This window comes from Argiope bruennichi, chromosome 10 (genome assembly GCF_947563725.1).
Source record: "Argiope bruennichi chromosome 10, qqArgBrue1.1, whole genome shotgun sequence".
Classification (NCBI taxonomy): domain Eukaryota; kingdom Metazoa; phylum Arthropoda; class Arachnida; order Araneae; family Araneidae; genus Argiope; species Argiope bruennichi.
Window position 1 is genome coordinate 92,353,437 of NC_079160.1, and position 21,439 is coordinate 92,374,875.

Consider the following 21,439-nt stretch of genomic DNA (forward strand, 5'->3'; position numbering starts at 1 on the left):
CCGATAAAAGATCAAATTAAAAGATTAAGTTAACACTCACTACGAACTAAATCTAGAATTTTTAACACATCTCTGCATGGAACGAAATAAATGTGACACATAATATTTTCTAGAAAAATAAATGCAAGAAAAGTTTTCTGTGACGTTTTAAAATATCTTTATTATCACTTCAATAATTCTGTATTATTTAAAGCAAATATGGTTCATATATACATGACATCCACTTTAATCAGAGCCTAACAGTTAATTTCTAAATCGTTACTAATAGATATATACATCTATTAAAAAATAGTATAAATGAAGCAAAAATTATATATTTTATACAGTTTGAATTACTAAATGTTCTGATGAACTACAAATTTTATATTTTTATACGGATTCTCTGTTCTGCGAGTCATATTTAATAAAATATTCTTAAAATACTTGTATTTTAAATAAAAAAAAAGATTCCCTTCCTTTGCGATTAAAATTGACCGAGTTATGAAAATTTAAATATCACTATTGTATGAAAACGCGTAACTTTAGATAATCCCGTTAACTGTCCCACAGAAGATATACCAATCAGCACCCTAAGTTTCTGCAAGACTGATTGGCTTAAATAATGATTTCAAAATTTCATAACTTGGTCGCTGAAGGTGGGAACATTTTTTGATATAAAAGTTGTTGTCAATAATATTTTACTGAATATGTTTCATACAACAGAAATGCACTATATAGTTTAGATTACACATTTTTTTCAGAAGTACATTTATTATTTGAAACAAAATTAAATCTTATTTTATCATTTAAATCCTTTTAAAATAAAACTGAATTTTACATTGAAACAGATAAATTTTTATTTAATAAACCTCTGAGATATTGCATAAATTTTAAAAAATCGACTGTACACAAGGATTTAAAGCTGAAGGATTATATTTCCTGCATTCATATTAAAACAAAAATAATAAATTGTATTAAAATTGTTTGAAACAAAAGTTTTTATAGAAAGCATTTGTACTTTGGCAGATAAATGACTGGTCGGTTATTTTCATTAAATTCAATTTTGAAGCAATAATCGGGCTGTTTTGAAATGGATCTCGTAATTTTAAATATGCTGCAAATGTAAGGACGAAAACTGAGTCGACATTCCTTTCTCCAAAAATTCCCGATCTTGTATATCCTAATTCGTACTTGCACGAAATTTTAAAGAATTTCTTGAAATTGAAAAGATCAACACAGCGTGCTGAAATAAATGCTATCTTTATTGTAAGAGTGCTACAAACTTTCCAAGGAAAAATATTAGCATAGAATGTGTTTATATGCATAAGTAAATGGACAACATATATGAAATAGAAAAAGACTTAACCCTTTAAAGGGCCATTTTTTTCTAGTCATATAATGTTAAAATATTTTTGGGCTTGAAATTAGAATAAGAAAAGGGATTCATTTAGCTTATTAGATAAATTTAATTTGATTAATTAATTAATTAAGTAACAATTGAAGAAACATCATTTTGTCTGAGATAAAGAACTGAAGCATCTCAGTTTCTGACTTAGTAAAAAAAAATTTCAGAACTTATGCCAATCTACATAATTTCATACAAAGATTGATAAATTTGGTGGAAGCATACTTCCCACGGCCCTAGAAAGGGTTAAATAAACACATCCTGATAAGTAAGTCATGAGATGTATTCATCTGGTTGACGCCAATACCATGATAATTCATGCTTTCCTTTCCCCACTGCTATTTCGCTATATTTATTCCTACAAAATATCGAACATTTACCACATTCTCCATGTAGTCAGGATCTACTACATGTAGAAATCCCTTATTTAATTCCGTTTTTAAACTGAAAACTGCAAATCAGAAATCTGATTTCTCAACGGTTATAATGAAGAAAGCACAGGCATTTCTAAACTGCCAGATGTTAAAAATGAACTCCAGAACTGCCAGAAACATGGGGCCAAGTGTAAGCAATTCGATTAGAATAACTTGAAAAATATCATATAAAATTAAAATGTATTTAATTAGTAATAAATGCATTTTTCATCATTTTTAAATTTATATTCCGCAATCCTATTAAATCACAATTAAAATTTACGAAGGAATAGATTACCACATTTTACATTAAAATAAATTATCTATTTTGAATTTTTACCAGCTTATCACTTTCAAATCCCAAATTTTAAAAAAAAATATACAAAAATGGCAGATTTTATTCTCATTATTACTTGGTAGCTCAATCTTTCGGAATGTATTTAACAAAAAAACATCAAAGTAATGAATTGTACATAAAATTAGTAAATGCATGAAATGGCATACATATTGTATAAAAATACATACGCAGGTCAATCAGAAAGTTAATTGCATTACATCATAAAAGTTTTCGGTCAAATGCTATTTTGAGAAAACTGCGTAGCAACACTTCAAATGTTTATCTTTATCGTCTGACGTATTGGCTTTCACGAAGCAATTTAGTTTTTCTGATAATCAGTCGTAAACATGTCATGACAGCTGCTAGTGGCGTCCAAATTGGAAATGCGTGCAGTTATTCGCTTTTTGTAGGCGAAAAGATGTAACTGCACTGACGGAGTAAAGTAATTAGAAAGTAACTGCTCTGTCGCATGACAATGCAAAACCACATGCAGCAAAACAAACGTGTGGGCTTCTAGAAAAGTTTAGGTGGGAAGTGTGGGATCACCCTCCTTATAGCTAAGACCTTCCACTTAGTGACTTCCATGCTTTTGGTCCCATGCAAGAAGAACCTTCAAAGCGACTTTACCACTCGGATGAAGTAAAAAACTGCAATCCAAAAAGGGTTATCGGGCACTGGACGAGATTTCTTTGCAGAAGGCATCGAAAAACTTGAACCACGCCTCTACAAATGCTCAAACAACTGTAGTCATTACTTTGAAAAGTAGATTTTGAATCGAACTTTGTGTTATCGGGCACTGCATGAGATTTCTTTGCAGAAGGCATTGAAAAACTTGTACCACGCCTCTACAAATGCTCACACAACTGTAGTCATTACGTTGAAAAGTAGATTTTGAATCGAACTTTAAGTTTCAAATAAAGTCATTGTAAAATTTCTATCCTGCTTCGATTTTACAAGTAATGCAACTAACTTTTTGACTGACCCTCGTACATATATTGCACATAAAAAGACATACATTAAATCACAGGTTCCTCAGTTTTGTGAATGTTGCTATGCCTCACTAAATGACAATTCTGAGAAAATCCTTTGCCGCACACTAGGCACTCGAAAGGTTTTTCTTGCGTATGACAACGAAGATGTCTATTCAACGTTGATCTCCATGAAAATGTTTTGCTACAAATTTTACATGCAAATGCATCCTTATATTTGTGAACACGATTGTGACACTTTAATAAATCCGGACGACAAAACGAAGCATCGCACAGATCACACTTGAATGGTTTCTCATTCGAATGAAGGAGAGAATGCAGTTTCAGACGATAGCTCCGAATGAAACCTCTGCCACATACGTCACAAGTGTAAGGTCTCTCATTTGTATGAATGCGATAGTGATATTTTAATGAATATTTGCAAGTAAATGATTTGTGGCACAACTCACACTCGACGGCTTTCTCTTTTGACTGAGTCAAGGAATGATTGCGCTTTTTGCCTTCACTTTTTTCAGCAGATTTCTGTCCTGTATGAAGAACAAAGTGAATCTTTAGAGCTCCAGCAGAGGTAAATTCTTTCTGGCATAGATCGCACACAAAAGGTTTTTCCTGAGTGTGAGTAAGGTGATGTCTTTTGAGCCCACTCCTTTTAGCAAAAGACATGTTGCACAAAGTGCACACAAAAGGTCTTTCACCTGTATGAATACGATAATGCCGCTCCAAACCAGCTAACCAAGTAAAACGTTTGCTGCACACATGGCACACGAAATTTTTTTCCTTTGTGTGCACAAGATTATGTTTTGTTAAATTACTCTTCCAACTGAATGCTTTACCGCATACATCACACACATATGGCCTTTCACCTGTGTGGAAAAAAGCATGACGGACCATATTCCGCTTCTTCGCAAATCCTCGCCCACAAAATTCGCATTCGAAATTCATCTTCTGTCAATGAGAAAACTGTTCAAAAAGTTGGAATCTAGAAAATTTCGAAAAATTCAATGACCTAATAAGAAATCTTTTCAAATGTAAGATTTCTTTTAAGTAATTAAATGATCATGTTAACTCAAATGATTTTGAATAAGTTGAAAGATCATATTTACACAAAGAATATCTCGATTAATAGGATGTTGAGATAACCAAATCTTCTTCTCAAGTCTAGAGTAACTGTTGCTTATTTTCATAGAACTGCTAGATGCTCCGCTTGCTTGGCTCCATTTACTCCTTTCTGAAAGAAATTCAGTTTCAATTTACATCTACATATATACAATAATTATTTTAAATTAAAAAAGGCATATTTTTTAATTAGTCAAAAATAATTAAAATTTACCTAAAATAATTCTTTAAATAGCTTTTTCTCTGATAAGAAATTATTCGAAATGCAGAATTAAAAAATACGTCTTAAGCATAAGATGCTGCGTATTAAATATTTTTTTTTCCCCTCTCTCTTAAGGTATCCGATTAGGTTGTAAAAATGCTTTTTCCAGAAAAAATTGATTTTTTTTTTTTTTTTTTTTTTGATGATCTGAAAATAAAGTCCAAACTTCGTAAATTCTAAGATTCCATATATGTGAGATAGAAATATAGATACAGTAGTTTCAATAATACACAACAAATAAAAATTAAATCGGCAACAGTCGTATTTTTAACCGAAAATGAGTAATTTATTTTATTTTTACCGCAAAATATTCCAAAATAATATTTGATAAGTTTATATTAACTCTCTACCTACTCAGAAGCAGTTTGCTTATTTTTGGCACTACTGTTAAAAAAGCGCGAAAACTACATGTTTCCAGCGCATTTGGATAAACTAATTTATAAGTACAATATATAAACGCACTTTCTGAAGAATGGATATTTTAATGTGATTGATTCATGGAAAATATGATATATCAAAATTAATTCAATAAAATTTCATGAAATTTGGCATGCATGTATCCAAAACCTTTGAGGGTGTGAACGACCACGGACTTTAAAATAGATTCATTTAGACATATTTTACAGACACTTGAAGTTCAAAACAAAGACAAATTTGACAAAAAATCATTAACGACAACTTCAAATGAACATAAAATGTTTATTTATTAAAATATTTTTTACCTTTCGGTCTGTTACATTTTATGTTGTTTCAGCTATATATAGGTGAAATAAAAATTTAATATCTCCATTATTCTTTAACTTACTCTGTTTTTTCTACTATTGAAAAATTTTGTTAAATAAGCAGCTTTTTTTCAAAAACTAAAGGCAATAAGTTTATTTTTTTTCTTCTAATAGTGACCTTTCAAGTATGTTTTATCTATCTGAAACATTAAAAAATGTTTATATATCATTTTGTTTTTTAAATTCGTCTCTGAACTTAGTCGGATACCTTAAATCCAGAAATAATTGTTGCTTGTTTTTTCAAATCAGTTATCACTTTTCATAATCCCCCCCCCCAATCAGTTGTTCAACGTTCCATTTTGAAAGAAACAACCGATTTTAAAATCGATTTCATATTACATAAAAAGAGGGAGAGAGAGAGAGAGAGCTCCTGAACTTTCTAGTACACTATCTTATAAAGTCCCTTCGGTTTACAAAAAATGGAACCTGTAACAAGATCATAAACACAGGAGGCACTCCAATTTTTTTTTTTTTTTTTTTCCTTCAGAGAATCTGGTACATAAGCTTTATGTTGTTATTGTTGTTGCTGCGAAGTATTACGAAGAAAATCGAGTAAGCATAATAGGATACCTTTTTGTCGATGTGTTGAAACCAAAATTGAAACCAATACAGCTACAATTTCAGTAACAAGATCATATACAAAATTTCATTTAATTAAGTTGTTGAAGTTTTACTTCCTCATGTAAGAAATATAGATTCATTATTGTAATCGTCAAAAAAAAAAAAAAAAAAAAAAAAAAAAAAATCTGAAATCAAGATTTTGATGAATTTCTACATTTCAAGCCTCTCCGAGTTCGAAAAACACATTTTTGCATTATGTCTATCTGTGAACACGATAATTGAAAAATGCTGTGAGAATTTGGTACATGGATAAAATTTGGTACATGAATTTCTATCAAATTTTCAATGAAATCCATTCATAGTATCTCTGTCTGTTCGAAATGAGCTCGCTAACTACAAAACGCAAACAGTGAATAACTGATCAGTGTCTTCATGAACAAAACCATTCTTTTAAATACCGTTTTTCTAAGATAGCAGAAAGTTTTGATTTGTATATGCACTGGTCAGTTAGTTCAAGAGTAACAGGTAGCTTTCTGATATTTTTTGATACACTGTGAAAATCTTTTGATAGTACTTAAACATTAATTTTGTTCTTTTCATTCACAAATTTCGCACTTTCATGTTCATGATTTAATGTTTAAAAAAAAGTGATATGAAATATGAGTGATATAAAATATCTCTATTTTATTTTCAAATACATTTATTCTTTTTTTTTTTTAATTTTACCATTATTAATGCACTTTTATTTTGAAATTTATTCAGTTCCTAATGTGTAGAATAAATTATTTCTAATGCAAATATAAAAATTAGTGTTTAATATAATATTTTTCAAAATCATCTCATTTTCATAGAAAGATAAATTAAAGATATAATTCCAAACTAGATTTTTTTTAATGTCTAAAATTTGAAAAACCTAGTATTTTGTACGGAAAATCTGTTCCCTCTATCTGTTTTATCTGTATGAAACAGATGCATCCAACAAATATAAATAATGCTTAGCATTTACAAATCTCACTAATGATTGACTTCTAACAGACTCAGTTCAACAAATGTTGCATCAATGGATTCTTGATTAAATAAACAGGATCTGATTATATGCTCTCTTTTTTTTTTAATTCTTCTAAAATACTTTTGTAAGGTTTTTGTAAGGTTTGTATTTTGCAAGGATTTGTTACTAATATGGCATGCACATTTAAATTTGTAGATTATAATAAGCTTAATTTGATTTCAAAAAATATAGTTTACTTTACTAGCATACATATTTATAAATCCTCAAGAAATATGGCAGAATAATTTCAACATCAGATTTTTGTATGAAAGTATTATTAACTTCCTTAATTTTTCTTTTAGATAAAATACACTACTATAAAAATTAAAATGTAAAACTACATATAAACATACACACACATCATAGTCATTTCTATAAAATGCTCCAGCTTTATATAGCACTAGCCGCCTTTGGCGACCAGCCGGTTCGCCAATCTTAATGTTCGTTAAAATTTTAATAATTAAATATTTTATGCAATTTCTACTTTAATAGCTTCTTTATCAAAATATTTTAAAACTTCACATTTTGATTATCATATAATTCATTCATAATATTATAAAGGCCTTCAGTCATAACGTAATATGTATCTCTCTCATTTTCTGTTAACACCCGTAGAATTTATGCCTTAAATTAAAGTGGAAAGAATTTATCTTCAATTAATATAATAATATTTTTTACTGAAACAAAGCATTTTTTTATAATCTGATTACTGAAAATAGAGTCACTGAGCGTTTAAACTTTATGGGCACTAAAGAATATCTTTTTAAATTTATGTAATATCTCAAGAGTTGGTCAACAAAATTTTCTTAGATTCATTATGAGCAGATCGATTAATTAACAATGTTTAAATTTAAATGCATCAAACACTAAGAAAATAAAACGAATCGTTTAAAATAAACGGTTGAAAACAGGTTTTAAAAAAACTACTTAAAAAACGATGTACTTAAAACTATAAGCATATACAAAAAATATATAACTAACATAAATACAATTTACTTACAAAAGCATGCAACTAACCCAAAAATAATTTAAATCATCCATTGATAACGTTGTCATGGCAACAATCAGAACAGAATGCGCATGCGTGAATTTTCTTCGCCGGTTACGTAACGCAAATACGTGATTTTTTCTACGCCAGTTGGGGTAACGCTATGCGGATTAGAAATTTTTAATTTCCTTTATTCTGTTTTATTTTAATTCAAAAGCACTTCAGAATGAATCTGAAACATGGATTCATTAACAATGTTTAATTTTAAACGCATCAAACATTAAGAAAATAAACAGAACCGATTGAAATAATCCGCCGAAAAATTTTAACCCTAGCCTCATTACTGTTGGGAGAAAAAAAACTGAAGCCTTTCTCGTTTGGCGCTGGGGATAATGGAAGATTTTTTTGGCGGAAAAGTTGGCGGTGGGGAAAATGGAAGATTTTTTTGGCGGGAAAGTTAGTTTTTAATTAATAATTAAAATTCTAATTAAAAATTCGAAAAAAGAAACCCCAGGTGCACATTCCCAACCTCCAAGGTATACATGTACCAAATTTGGTAGCTGTATGTCAAACGGTCTGGCCTGTAGAGCGCCAACACACACATACACACACACACACATTGAGCTTTATTATAAGTATAGATTAACTGAAACTCAACTGGTGAAAGACATTAATTCCTCTAAATTCCTGTCGTTGAGAAACAGAAATATCAATATTTTTTTAAGTTATGCACTTCTATTGTTATGTAAAAATCATTGTGGTTTTAGTCATTTACTGTCAAGGTTTATGAGTCACTAAGAGGACTAAATAGTGGAAATGGTATGATAATTATTATTGGTAGTCTTGGAAGATGAAAACTAATGACCAAATAATTAGATGTGAATAATGACACAATGGGAAAGACTCCAAACGATTATTGATTTGATTGAAATCTTTCTTTACTGAAATATAACTGGTACTTATAACTGGCCTAAAGGATTTAAGTGAAATATCTATAATTGGTCAGTCATTTATAACCAATGTCCAGTCACTGATAATTTGTGCCTGGATATTGATTTCCTTATTTCATATTCTCCTGGGAATAAGCTGATGAGATGAAAATTATACAAGAAAATATTCTTGTAACAGGACCAAGATGGTCATAATAAGAATCAAAACCAAAATGTAGCAGCTTTATTGTTATATATGGTTCAAACAAGACAAACAGAAATTATCCAACAAAAATAATTGAATCTTAATGTTCAGTGAGAGAATATGACAGTAAAATACTGAATCACGGGGGAAAATAAATATTAACATGTCAATCTGCACTATGCATAACTGAAATGAATATTTTTAAGACAGCTTACTCTGCTAGAGAGAGTGAAAAAGTGCTCTCCTAAATACTGTACAGAGTTCAGTGAGTTTCTTGACCTTTTAAACATTTCTTACATACTTATACAGAATAAATAAATATATATATATATATATATATATTGAAAGTAACAACACAAATGTGTTGAAAATAAAATGTTTCTGTTATGAGAATAAACACCTCAAATCAATAATTTTTTGACATAATCATTCAAGAAATTGCTTAAAAATCTATGCCTATTATTAGAAACATTTAATTATAGTGACTAGATGAGATGGATATTATGATCCAACATATTTATGTATAGTGATTAACCAAAACCTTATATCCTACACAGCCAAAACCTTATACTTATCCCTTTCTAGTCTCTGAAGTATAATGACCTGATTCAGTAAGATAAAAAGAGAGTAATATCTTAAGTTTCATTCTTGTATAAATCCTGTCCAACTGTAGAGAATTCTAATAATCTAAATCCTACGGAAAGCTAAGATAATAATTTTGAAAATCAAACTGATTTTGTTTAAAATTATACTAAAAGAATCATTAAAATCATGGTTCACTTTTGGAATAATTATTTAGCAAAATGACTTGACAAACATATAATGTGGTTAATATCAAGGGCAACTTTAAAGTGAATATCTAATGCAATATAATCAATCTAAAAATTAATATGAATTGTTGATTAATAATATTTTTTTCTGCACTTTGTTGATAATTTCTACACATGAAAATAAATTAAAAACTAAGGGTTATAAATAAAAGACAATAAATAATTATTATTGATTTTAAAAAAAATCATTTGAAGCAATTTGCATTTTGGAGGTAAAATTCATTAATTAAATTTAAAAAAAAATGTTTGACACATTATTGAAAATGACCAGAGCTTGCAGTTAATTTTTCATGCTAAAAAGGCTATTATCTAAACCTATTATAATTCAGTTATCAATAAATTTACTAAAAGAGTGAGAAATCGATTTTATTTTTAAAAATGTAATGTTTTTCATAACCACTTAAAAGTTAAATAGACAATGTCTCAAAATTACAGTATTGAATTAAGTGTGTCTTACCAGAAGAGCAACAATATAAAGTTTAAAAATTCACAATTCATATAACTGTTATTTTAATATATAAAAAAATACTTCATACAAAAATTGTTTATATTTCAGAAATACATTTCCTATAATAATACAATAATGTTATACTTAAAAGAATTTTTTTAACCAACAAAACTTATTCAATTTTACACCAAATATTTTTAAATCATACAAGAAGGATAAAAATTTAATTCATCTGTTCTTTCATAAATAATCACATAGAAAAAGCAATGTTTGAAATTTACTTGCCACGATAGATTTGTCAATAATGTTTTCCTCAAAATAATATGCACTAATTATAATATAATGATGCTACTATATTTCACATTGAGAAATATTTATTAAACATGACAGAAAAATGAAGCAAGCAAATTACTGAATGTGCAAAAAGTAATGCGAAAAGAAAACATTTTTTATACACTTAGATCATTTTAAATTAAATCTTTGTTCAGTAATATTTGCAAAAACTAACTTTGATATAAAACAATGGTCAATAGTTTATCTATATATTGACAATTAATAATTATAATAGACAATTAATAACCCTATTAGAATTTAACTTTTTAACTAATGGTTTTCAATCCAATGAAATATAAAGAAATAAATGAGATTATTGAAAAAAAAGGGGAAGTGATGTAGATATTTATGTTGCTTATAAATAATTATAATAAAACGTCATAATTTTTTTTAAAATGTAGATAAAAGAAAGCATTTTGATGCAGAAAATAATGGCGAGATCATACTTACAAAGCAGTCTATTTTATTAGAAAATTTGTTACTCTAATTTTTAAATTACTGATAATGTTCTTCTATTAATAACCCTATTGTAAAGTCATTTGGAGCGGTATATTCAAATCAACAAATAAATGCCAGTAGATAGAAATTGTCAATATATTCCCGCCATCGCCAAGTTGTCGCTTGCTCATATATATTTTACCGATCCGATATAGGCAGTAATGTACAATAATTATTTTCATTCCATATGGATATGAGGATCCGGATCTTCAGGATGAACGATTATACCCAAATATTATATGAACGTCACCGTTTTGCATTATCTAGTACTTGACTGCTATTGGTATCCAAATCAAAAATCTGATAACTTTGGAAGGAGAGAAAAAAACAAAAACAAATATGAATCCAGAGGATTGGCTAAAACTTAACAGCAAGGAAAGTAGCAATAATTCTTGTATATATTATCGTCCTTTTCTCCCAACTCCAACTTTTGGCATCAAAAAAAGTTGTAAAATTTTCATGGTGTTTTTTTCTTTTTATATGAGTAGTTTTGAGGAATATATTTTGATAAACCGAAATAGCAAAAATCAGTATATATAATTGTTCACCGATGCCTATTCCGCTGTTTTGGAATCTACCAAAATGCGGATATGGTACTTTTTATGTCTGAGAATAACGAATAATTATTAGTGACGGAATCGCAAACTTCATGCTTTTTTTTACATTTTTTAATACTGGATTGCAGGGGAAAATCAGTCAAATGAGTTTGCAATTTATGTGAACTTATATTTCATCCCAGTTATAGAAATAGACCAGTAGAGCTGTTATACACCAGACAGTGTTATAACAGCTCTAATAAGTATACATATAAAGGGCTTGATAAATGATAGGCAACGAAATTTGCAATCGGTAGGAATGTTGTTAGAATGCGATCCCATGACGCAATTCATTATATTTTCTTTATTTACAAGACGGAAATTGTTTCAATGATTTTTTGAATGAATCAAATAAGCTTTTTTATTTTTATAATCCAGCTTTTTGTAGTCTTACATATCCAATCTTTTTTTAAGAACAGACACACAAAAACCTATTGATGAATAGTCAATTCGCAGTCGGAGACTCGTATAAAGTCATTGTTATGAACATTGGGGTAATACATTCTGTATTATCGAGTTTAGACGGAGTGTCAATAAAAGAATACTATACAGGGTGTCCCAAAAAATGTATACACACTTTAAATAATTGTAAATTTGGGGTTTATTATAATTCGAATAATTTTCAACATGTAAAAGATTCTTCATATATCATTCTATTGTCTTATTATCGCATGTTCTCAAACTGATGTCCGTTCTGCTCTAGACACTGCTGACAACGCGAAGCGATGGAATAGCACCCATGATGGAAAAAATTCCCTTGGAATATTCGTACATTCATTTTCAATGGTGCCCTCAATTGAACAACTGTTGCAGGTTTATGGACGTCCTGAACAGTTCCATCAGCTTCAAACTTATCTCTAATTCGAGTGATGGTAACTCGTGTAGGTGGTTCTTTGTTAAACTCCCTCTTAAATTGTCTTTGCACTTCTACTGCATTTTCATACTTCTAGTAGCATCTTAGAATAAATTTCCTTTCTTCAAATTCAAGTCTGTCTGCCATCACTCGGTTCAATGGGTTCAGTCCGTAAAGAAAGAAAAAATAACTTAGTTATCAGCTGCTAAAATGTGTATACATTTTTTTGGGATACCCTGTATATTATGCATTATCGAAGGTTGTAATATACTGGATATGTTAGATACAGATATTCTATATTATATATAGAGAGTATTATATGATCGGAACTTAGAATAAATTTAATATTAGCAGGCGGATGGCCAAATCATTTACAAGTTTTTTTAAGTGCCTGTTTACCCCAATATTACTTTTTATTCCTTAATAAATAAATTAAAATTTTAAAATATGAGCTTTGATTTTACATTTAATAATTTCATTTGACATATAACGGTATAGTTAGACCAAAATGCTTTATTCTCTGGCCATTTGGTGCTTTCTATTGATTTTTAAACACCTTCAAAAAATTTCTTATCCAAGACTATATTTACGATTATGACCCCCTCCCCTATTCTTTGAAAATGTTAATCTGTATAGGCCTGTAATTGCATGTAAATTTGAAACACATCTATTTGTAATCACAACCATCATGTCTAGTACGCGTAAATTTGATTCGTTCATCATGCAAGATTGTTAATGAAAAATTTTTTATGGTTTGAGCAGATATAATCAATTTTAACAATTCTCTCCTCTAAACTTCCATTGAAAAGTTCTTCCTACCAAACGAGATTTCGAATCTTCAACAGCTTTGTTATAATTGGACAGAATCTTTCAACAACTTCTTTGGCACCTGCAACCAGTAACGATTGTTTGCATTAGATGATGGATTTCATCATCTTTGTGCATCCGCTCAAATTTACTCCAAAAGATCAACCATTCCTCAATGTCTCCACCAAACTGCCTGAATTCTAATCTAGGCATAGTAGATTTTATTTGTCTTCAATTGTTTATATGAAAAGAAAAATTGTGGGAGGGAAATGACTGAATATAAACTTAAGGGTTTCTTACTCATGATCCTGTTTCCATTTTTGAAGTGGTAATTCTTTTTAAAGATATTTTATATTTTGTGCTTGTAATTGCCGCATGGTGATATCATTCAATAATTCTTGTGTAAATTTGTGACAAGCATCCAAAAATTCTTGTTTGAATACATATATAAATTATATATGTGTTCTTTTAAAATTTTGGCAAATGTGTGCATCATATGATGTGTTTTTCTTATTATATTTTAAGTCTGGTAAAATTACGTATATCTATTCTAATTAGATATTTTTCTTTAAATTTTGTAATTTTTGAAAGAAACCGACATTCTGCGGTTTCTGAAAGTGTTGACCAAAGTCTTTGACACTTCTTTCCCATGAAATTTACAGTTTTATTAACGCGAATATGTGATTATATATTCTCCTCTGACTTACGAGGCAGAAAGGCGTGGTTCTTTTGATAGAGGTTAGCTTCGTAAGGTGGACGTCCTATCCAGTTAAATTGTCCAGTGATGAGCTTATAGTAAGATAAGACCAAAAATGTTACAACGCAAATGTTAGACCAAATGTTCATGGACTCATTTTAGATCGTTTGTTGCCCTGTAAGGGAGTTACAAAAGTGGGGAGCACGCCTAATAACCAGTCGAATTAATTCCCTCTTTAAGGTATTGATATCTCCAATAAGTATTCCCCGAGCACTTTGTGCTGTTGCTTAATAACGATTTGCTGTTTGCACGTGTGCTCTTGACTTTCGTACTTCGTGTACGTTTCTGCTACATTTTGCAATCTGTACATTCGAGCTTTTTACCGGGCTTCTTGGACGTTTCAATGTACACAGATCTGAAGGATTTTCCTTAAAAGTATTACAATTAAGATCTCAAAAGTAACTACGGTGGAAAATATTTGGAACAAAATTATTTTTTAACAAAGGCAAATGAACAACTAACAACGCTTTCTTAGTAGTTAACCATCACTTTTATTTTCACCAAAATTAACAAATAAATACCTACAAGAATACAACGATACATAAAAATACTGTGTGAGTCTTAAATGCATCACCAACAAGAATATATAAATATATAAACATTCTGCGAAAAAATACAGAATTATTATTAAAAGTCACTTTAAATCTGCATTGCAGATTTCCTTTCTTTCTTTTTGCTTTATATTACGGTTTGATATTGATAATAATATAAAAAAAATGAAACATGCAAAAGTATCAAACATATATCCTTAACAATCATAAAACTAAAGTTTTTAACAATTGTTTTGACAAAAGTCTATAACAATAGGTACATACAAAAATATCAACACTAATTTACAGTTTTTTTAGTTTTGTGAATGTTATTATGCCTCACTAAATGAGCTTTTTGAGAAAATGCTTTACCACACACAAAACACTCGAAAGGTTTCACTTGTGAATGACATAGGAGATGCCTATTCAACGTTGATTTCCTAGAAAAAGTTTTGTTACAAATCTCACAAGCAAATGAATCTTTATATATGTGACCACGACTGTGACATTTTAATAAATCTGAACGACAAAACGAAGCACCGCACACATCACACTTGAAAGGTTTTTCACTCGAATGAGTTAGAGAATGAGCTTTCAAACGAATTTGCCGAATGAAAGCTTTACCACAAATATCACATTTGAAAGGCCTCTCATTTAAATGATCCCGATAATGGAACTTTAATGAAGATTTGTAAGCAAATAATTTGTGGCATAAATCACATTCGAAAGTCTTCTCTTTTGGAGGATTGACCTTGGATTTGCCGTCATCAATTTTGTTTTCGATATGCCTAGCAGTGTGGTTCTTAAGGCACCACATAGTAGTAAATCCCTTTTGACATACATTACACACATATGGTCTTTCATTTGTGTGAATACGATGATGTCTATTTAACGAACTTCTGTTTGCAAAAGATTTGTTACATTTGGTGCATGTGAAAGGTTTCTCACCAGTATGGGTGAGAAAATGCGACTGCAAACTAGCTAAAGTAGAAAAGCCTTTGTTGCACATATGGCACACACAATTTTTTTCTTTTGTGTGAACAAGAAAGTGTTTCGTTAAATTACTCTTCCAGTTAAATGCTTTTCCACACACTTCACATACGTACGGCTTCTCACCTGTATGGATAAATTTATGACGAACTAAATTTCGTTTTTTTGCAAATACTAATCCGCAAATATCACATGCAAGATCCATTTTGTTTTAAGAGGGAATGCTAATAAAACATCAGATCCAAAATTATTATCATTCAACTAAAATAATTCTAATAAGTTGTCTTAATCTTTCACACGAGGGATGCCTTAGGTTTAAGACGATGATGTAAATAAGTCCTCTTGTTTTCCATCTTCAGTCCTGAAATAGTCGTTGCTTCTTTTCATCGAATGGATTGTTCCATTTAATTGGTTGTACGTTCCTTTCTGAAAGGAACAGATGATTTTAGATTAAAATTTCATCACATACAAGGTTCATGTTAAGCTGATAGATATGGAAAATAATCACTTAAAGTATAAGTTCATCAAAATAAACTTGACTAGATTTAACTAATTAATAAAAGTTAATTAGTTAAATTTTATAGGCAATTGAGTTTCTGCGTTAAACCATGCATAAGTACACGAAAGCCAAATAAAGAATTTGGTCCAAAATCTGATACAGCCCCATAATTTTAGTGTGAAAGCTATACACTAAATTTCACCCATCTAGACTTTTGCGTTTTTGAGTTAGCGTGCTTTTAAATATACACATAGCTTAAAGTCATGATTTTTTTCAGTTACTTTATTTATGTCTTTTTAATTGATATCTCAAAAGGCCTGAAATTCTGCTATACGCTTCCCCACTTTTAGTGTGTGATTGGGGACAGCGGGGGTAAGAAAATTGTATCATTGCAATCTGAGCGCAGGCTAGTCACCGGGATATTTAAATTGGAAAAAACTTTGGCTAACATTTTATTACTTTAATCACTTCAGTTAAGGGTTAGTATCATAGTCCCCAGTTTTTTCCTACTGAGAGGTGAACTTTGTTTAATAGATGGAAAGAGAGTGAAGCGAGACATGAATTTTACTTTTTATTAAATTATTCAAAAACAGCACATTTAATACAAAAAAAATAGAAAGGAAAGTTATACAGTATAAAAATCTGTGTAAAATTAATACCAGCATTATATATTTTGATACAGAAGTTTTTGTACTAATTCTTATTAAAATTTCACTGTTTTAAAAAAAATGTATTTTTAGTATAAGATGACCCATATATTAAAAGAAGTAATCTAATTAAAGATTGTATGCAAAAATATTTGTTTTTATATTCATATACTTTAGCTGGTTAATTAGTATCAGATACTAGAGGGGTGGAAAATTTGGATACGATGTTCCTGCTAGCTACGATTGTATCCTATTTTATTGATCACGGTTCAAAATGATGGTACATGCCAAAACAGAGTCTAAACAAGAGTTTAACCAAACTACCCTAAATAATACCAGGCAAATTTACTAAATTTGTTTTCTTAACTTGATTTTTTAAAAAAAGGGAAGGAAGCGAAAATGCGTGACGTTCCCACACATGACATTTTGCATTCACAGAGTATTATAATTATTATTACTATTATAAAGCATCATAAATTTATAAAAAACTTCAGAAAAATGACATAAAACATAATATAATATCGAATATAAGAAAGCATATGACATGGTCCTTTTGATTTCCAACACTTTAGGGTATCCAGCATGAAATGATATCAGTAACTATCCATCGTATGATCATAATGGAAAATTCTCTGTCATTTGGGAAGAAATTGGTGAGAGGATGTCCTTTGGGATGATATCAAAGAAGATATTAATAGATCATTAAAACACCACCTCCTCCATGTACCTGGCAATTGAAGTGATATATGAATCCATTACTCTTGGTTGATATCATTGGCTATAAAATGATCCATCTTAAAAAAATGTGTTACCAGAAGAGAAGAAACAGATGGTGAATGAAATATCCTTAAATCGCTTAGCATATTAAAATAAGCTAATTTGATATCTTCTGATGCTTATTATAAGAGCATAACCATAAAATAATAAAACTACATAACTAAATTTTCGGAATTAGTGAAGTCTAAAACATAAAAACTTTTCAAAATTTCGAAATAGAATTTTCTGACTATAGAAATATTTTCTTTTCTTATTCTACATATATTAGACCGTAAAAACTATCTGCAAGTGGAGCTTATTAATCAAAGTCATGCTAAGTATAAAAATGAATACTTTTGGGTTGGCCGATCGCAAGTGAAAAATCACCAAATATTTTAAACAAGCGCCAATCTGCATGCAAACCATAGCTTCGTTTTTCTGACGCATGTCTGAATTAGTTGGCTACCGATTACTTAAAAATCTATTAATTTTAACCTTAAGTTAAAGCGGCAGTAAGTTTCTCTCCCAGCTCTTTAAACTTCTAGTTTGAAGAATTTGTGAACTGTTTTAACTCTAAATATAACTGTAATTTATTTTAACATGAACATTTGTAACATTAATTCTACCACTGCTGTTTAAACAGAGGGAAGCAAAAAATTTCTTATACATTTTCAACAATCTTTGGCAACTAATAGTGTGTCTTTGAATGGATAAACTAAGAAATTTTTTTATTAAACTAATCTGCAATTTCCAAAAATAAGTCAAATATATTGTGTATCACAATTTATATGATTTACACTTTTTTTTTTTTATCTTTCACTTTTAGTTACTTCATATTTAAATTTAGAGATAACAGCATTTAATTTTAGTTTCCTGAATATTAGATAATTTTTGACTGAGTGACTTAGTGGTGCATCATTTTCACATTCTGGTCTTTACAGTTCATTAATTTTTACATATAGAAAATCAATTATAGTTTATATCTTCAATTCAATTTTTCTTTGTTTTTACTCACTTGTTTGATTTGCATTTGCATTATAATGGATCATCAAAAAATGAAACATATTATTATTCATAGGCAGATTTGCATAAGATGTATAGCTCATAATAATAACAGATCATAGATTAAGTATTATATCTTAATTTATATACATTTCATGATTTACACTTGCTCTATTATTTTAAAGTTTATTTAGTAATATTTGAGTACAATAAACTATTCTAATATACACACAAATAATTTAATATATATATTTTTAATATTTCAGTATTTTTATTGGCAGATAAATTGAACAAATCAGATTTCTTCTCTTTCCTAAATTTCAAATTGAAAAATTTGATACTATTTTCTTAAAATCCTTCATAACTTATGGCCTTTTATTTATAACTAGCTGCTTCATTAGAGATATTGGTTATATTTAATTTCAGTTCAATTGTATAGACATAGCTTTATGTTCATGATTCCATCAAATTATCAGACATTAGAGCCATGTTATTTTATTAGTCTTACATATTTTCTGCAAAATTATATACTTGAACTTTCAAATGACATCATAGCACTATTAAACAAGACAGTTGCACTATTAAAATTGTTCAGCTCATCTTTTTCAGTTTCTTGTGGTACAGGAAATTAACTGTGTATACTACACAGTTATTAAAAATAATCATTCTTCCTTAGATTTCAATAATGAAAGAAAATCATACGATAAAATTGTTGATGAAACAAAGAAAGTGGTTTGAATTTCAGAGCAATAATATAATCTACCATTGAATTAAAGAAGAAAAACACTTTTTTAAAAACTCCAACAATAAGAAAAATTTTACGATTATCAAATTGATATCATTAAAAAGTTATCTTTTTGAATTTTGAAATAACACAAAAACCATTTATGTGCAATATTTTAGAATTATTATGAAAAAACCTCAACATTCAGTTTAATTTTTAATTAATTAAAAATTATAACAAAAATTTTTATAAATTATATGTGGCGCACATTTCTATCTTCCAAGGTATATTTGTGTCAAATTTGGTAGCTGTAGACCAAACAGTCAGACCTGTAGAGCACCAACACACAGACATTCTTCTTTATTATAGAAAAAATACTTATAGGATGTAGTTACATCTCTTCAAAATTAATACAGAAAATCCTTGATCTAATAGACATTGGATGAATGAATTTAAGATAAAATAAACAGAAATTCAATATTGTTTTTCAAATTTTTCTAATATTCTCTTAATATGCATTTGTATGGAATTTTTTTATTATTATTACTATATTACAGTTAATAAATATATTATATAATGCAGTATTTTCATAATATTCTATTTTAAATATTATTCATAATACAATACACGACTCACCAATCTTTGATTTTATAAACACCTTGTACTCCTGTTAGACTATTTTATTGAAAGTTTATAGGGATTAAATAGAGTTTATGCATTGAATATAGTAAATTCCATGATAAAGGACGTATGGTAGAAATAATTGAAAATTAGAACTCTAAATATTGTTCTGAATTTTGTTTATTATGCCTATTTAAAATAAACTTTCTTTAAAATTATACAAAGAAGACAACTCGATTAAAATTACATGATCAGCCTAGTTGCTAAACGAATAAATTTGTACAAAATATAAACTGTAAGAATTATAATATGTGAAGATAATATTTACACTTTGTCAAAAACAATTAGTCAGGTTACTGGCTACTGCATTATGGCATCTTAGTTATTACAATATTTATTAACAAATGTCCCTTGATATATAAATATGGAAATCACACATGATGATAAGTTAAAAGTGTTGAAATAATTATATTGAACAAAATCTATTGCTTAAATTTACTACTATAAATAATAGTTTATACAAATCCACAATAATCATATTAAAATTAGAGAAATATTTTAAATCTTTTTAAATGGTTCCCAATTCAATAAAATGCATATAGATAAGTGATAAGTAATAAATATAAATAAAATGACAAATTTTGAAAAAATTAATTAAACACTTCCACAAAATTTTAAAAAAAAATTAAAGCAGTAGAAAGCATTTTGTAGAAGCAAGTAACAAGAACATACCTGCATGATATAAGGAATTTTTTGAACAGATTTAACTTAAATATTGGGATTAGATTTTTCTGGTGATATTTTTGTTGATAGGCAGACTGTCCACCAGATTACTTGAATGGAGCGAACATGAAATGTATAACAACGACTGTTAACCCCAGCTAACGCTAGATATGCGTATTACAGGTAATCATCGCATGGCTCTTATGATTCTTTACCTTTCATGATACGATATAAACCTAACATATATTATTCGTTCATTCAGCAACATTAGAGTATCCGGATTCACAAAATTAACGAAAACAGAACATGCTTATTGTATATAATCAGTAGAACTATGAGGAGTTAAATTGTTACATTCGATTAAAACTAGATGAAAAAAAGAAGTAAGAAAATGTAGGAATGAAAAAAAGAAAAAAGAAAAATCAGATTTCAAAGAGGACATGTGGTGTGGCAGAAAATTTCTAGTCTGCTTTCCTTGAGCTTCCTAGTGTTTACATTTTATTGCATTCTGAACATATCTGGCAATTCTTCGGCCGTATTCACCAACCGTTGTTAAACATCGGCTGATGATTAAACGCTGTTCAGCAGTCAAATCGGTATTCACCACACCAAACCCGTTGTCAATTTCCCCCTGTTTTCCCCCATTTTTTGATTCATGGACTTCCGATGATCACATTTGATCAACGGTTTTCCGCATGCGCAGTTCTCAAGAAGGACAACTGTTACATTAGTTTTCAAACAAACATGGAGGATTTAGATACATTGGAACTATTGCAGTTGATATCAGATAGGAGGTGAATAATTTACACTG

General features: G+C 29.1%; 2 protein-coding genes across 2 annotated transcripts; both read right to left on the bottom strand.

Moving 5' to 3' along the window:
- Positions 1-1,485: 1,485 nt before the first annotated feature.
- Positions 1,486-11,244, bottom strand: LOC129988422 (gastrula zinc finger protein xLCGF3.1-like). The gene is made up of 2 exons (XM_056096649.1): positions 11,076-11,244; positions 1,486-4,351 (listed from the first exon to the last, which is right to left on the bottom strand). Exon 2 carries the CDS (start codon positions 4,063-4,065, stop codon positions 3,151-3,153), a length of 915 nt encoding a protein of 304 aa, XP_055952624.1. The 5' UTR covers positions 4,066-4,351; positions 11,076-11,244; the 3' UTR covers positions 1,486-3,150.
- A 3,396-nt stretch (positions 11,245-14,640) lies between these two features.
- LOC129988507 (gastrula zinc finger protein XlCGF7.1-like) lies at positions 14,641-20,815 on the bottom strand. The gene is made up of 2 exons (XM_056096754.1): positions 20,638-20,815; positions 14,641-16,082 (listed from the first exon to the last, which is right to left on the bottom strand). Exon 2 carries the CDS (start codon positions 15,859-15,861, stop codon positions 14,965-14,967), a length of 897 nt encoding a protein of 298 aa, XP_055952729.1. The 5' UTR covers positions 15,862-16,082; positions 20,638-20,815; the 3' UTR covers positions 14,641-14,964.
- Between the last annotated feature and the right edge of the window lie 624 nt (positions 20,816-21,439).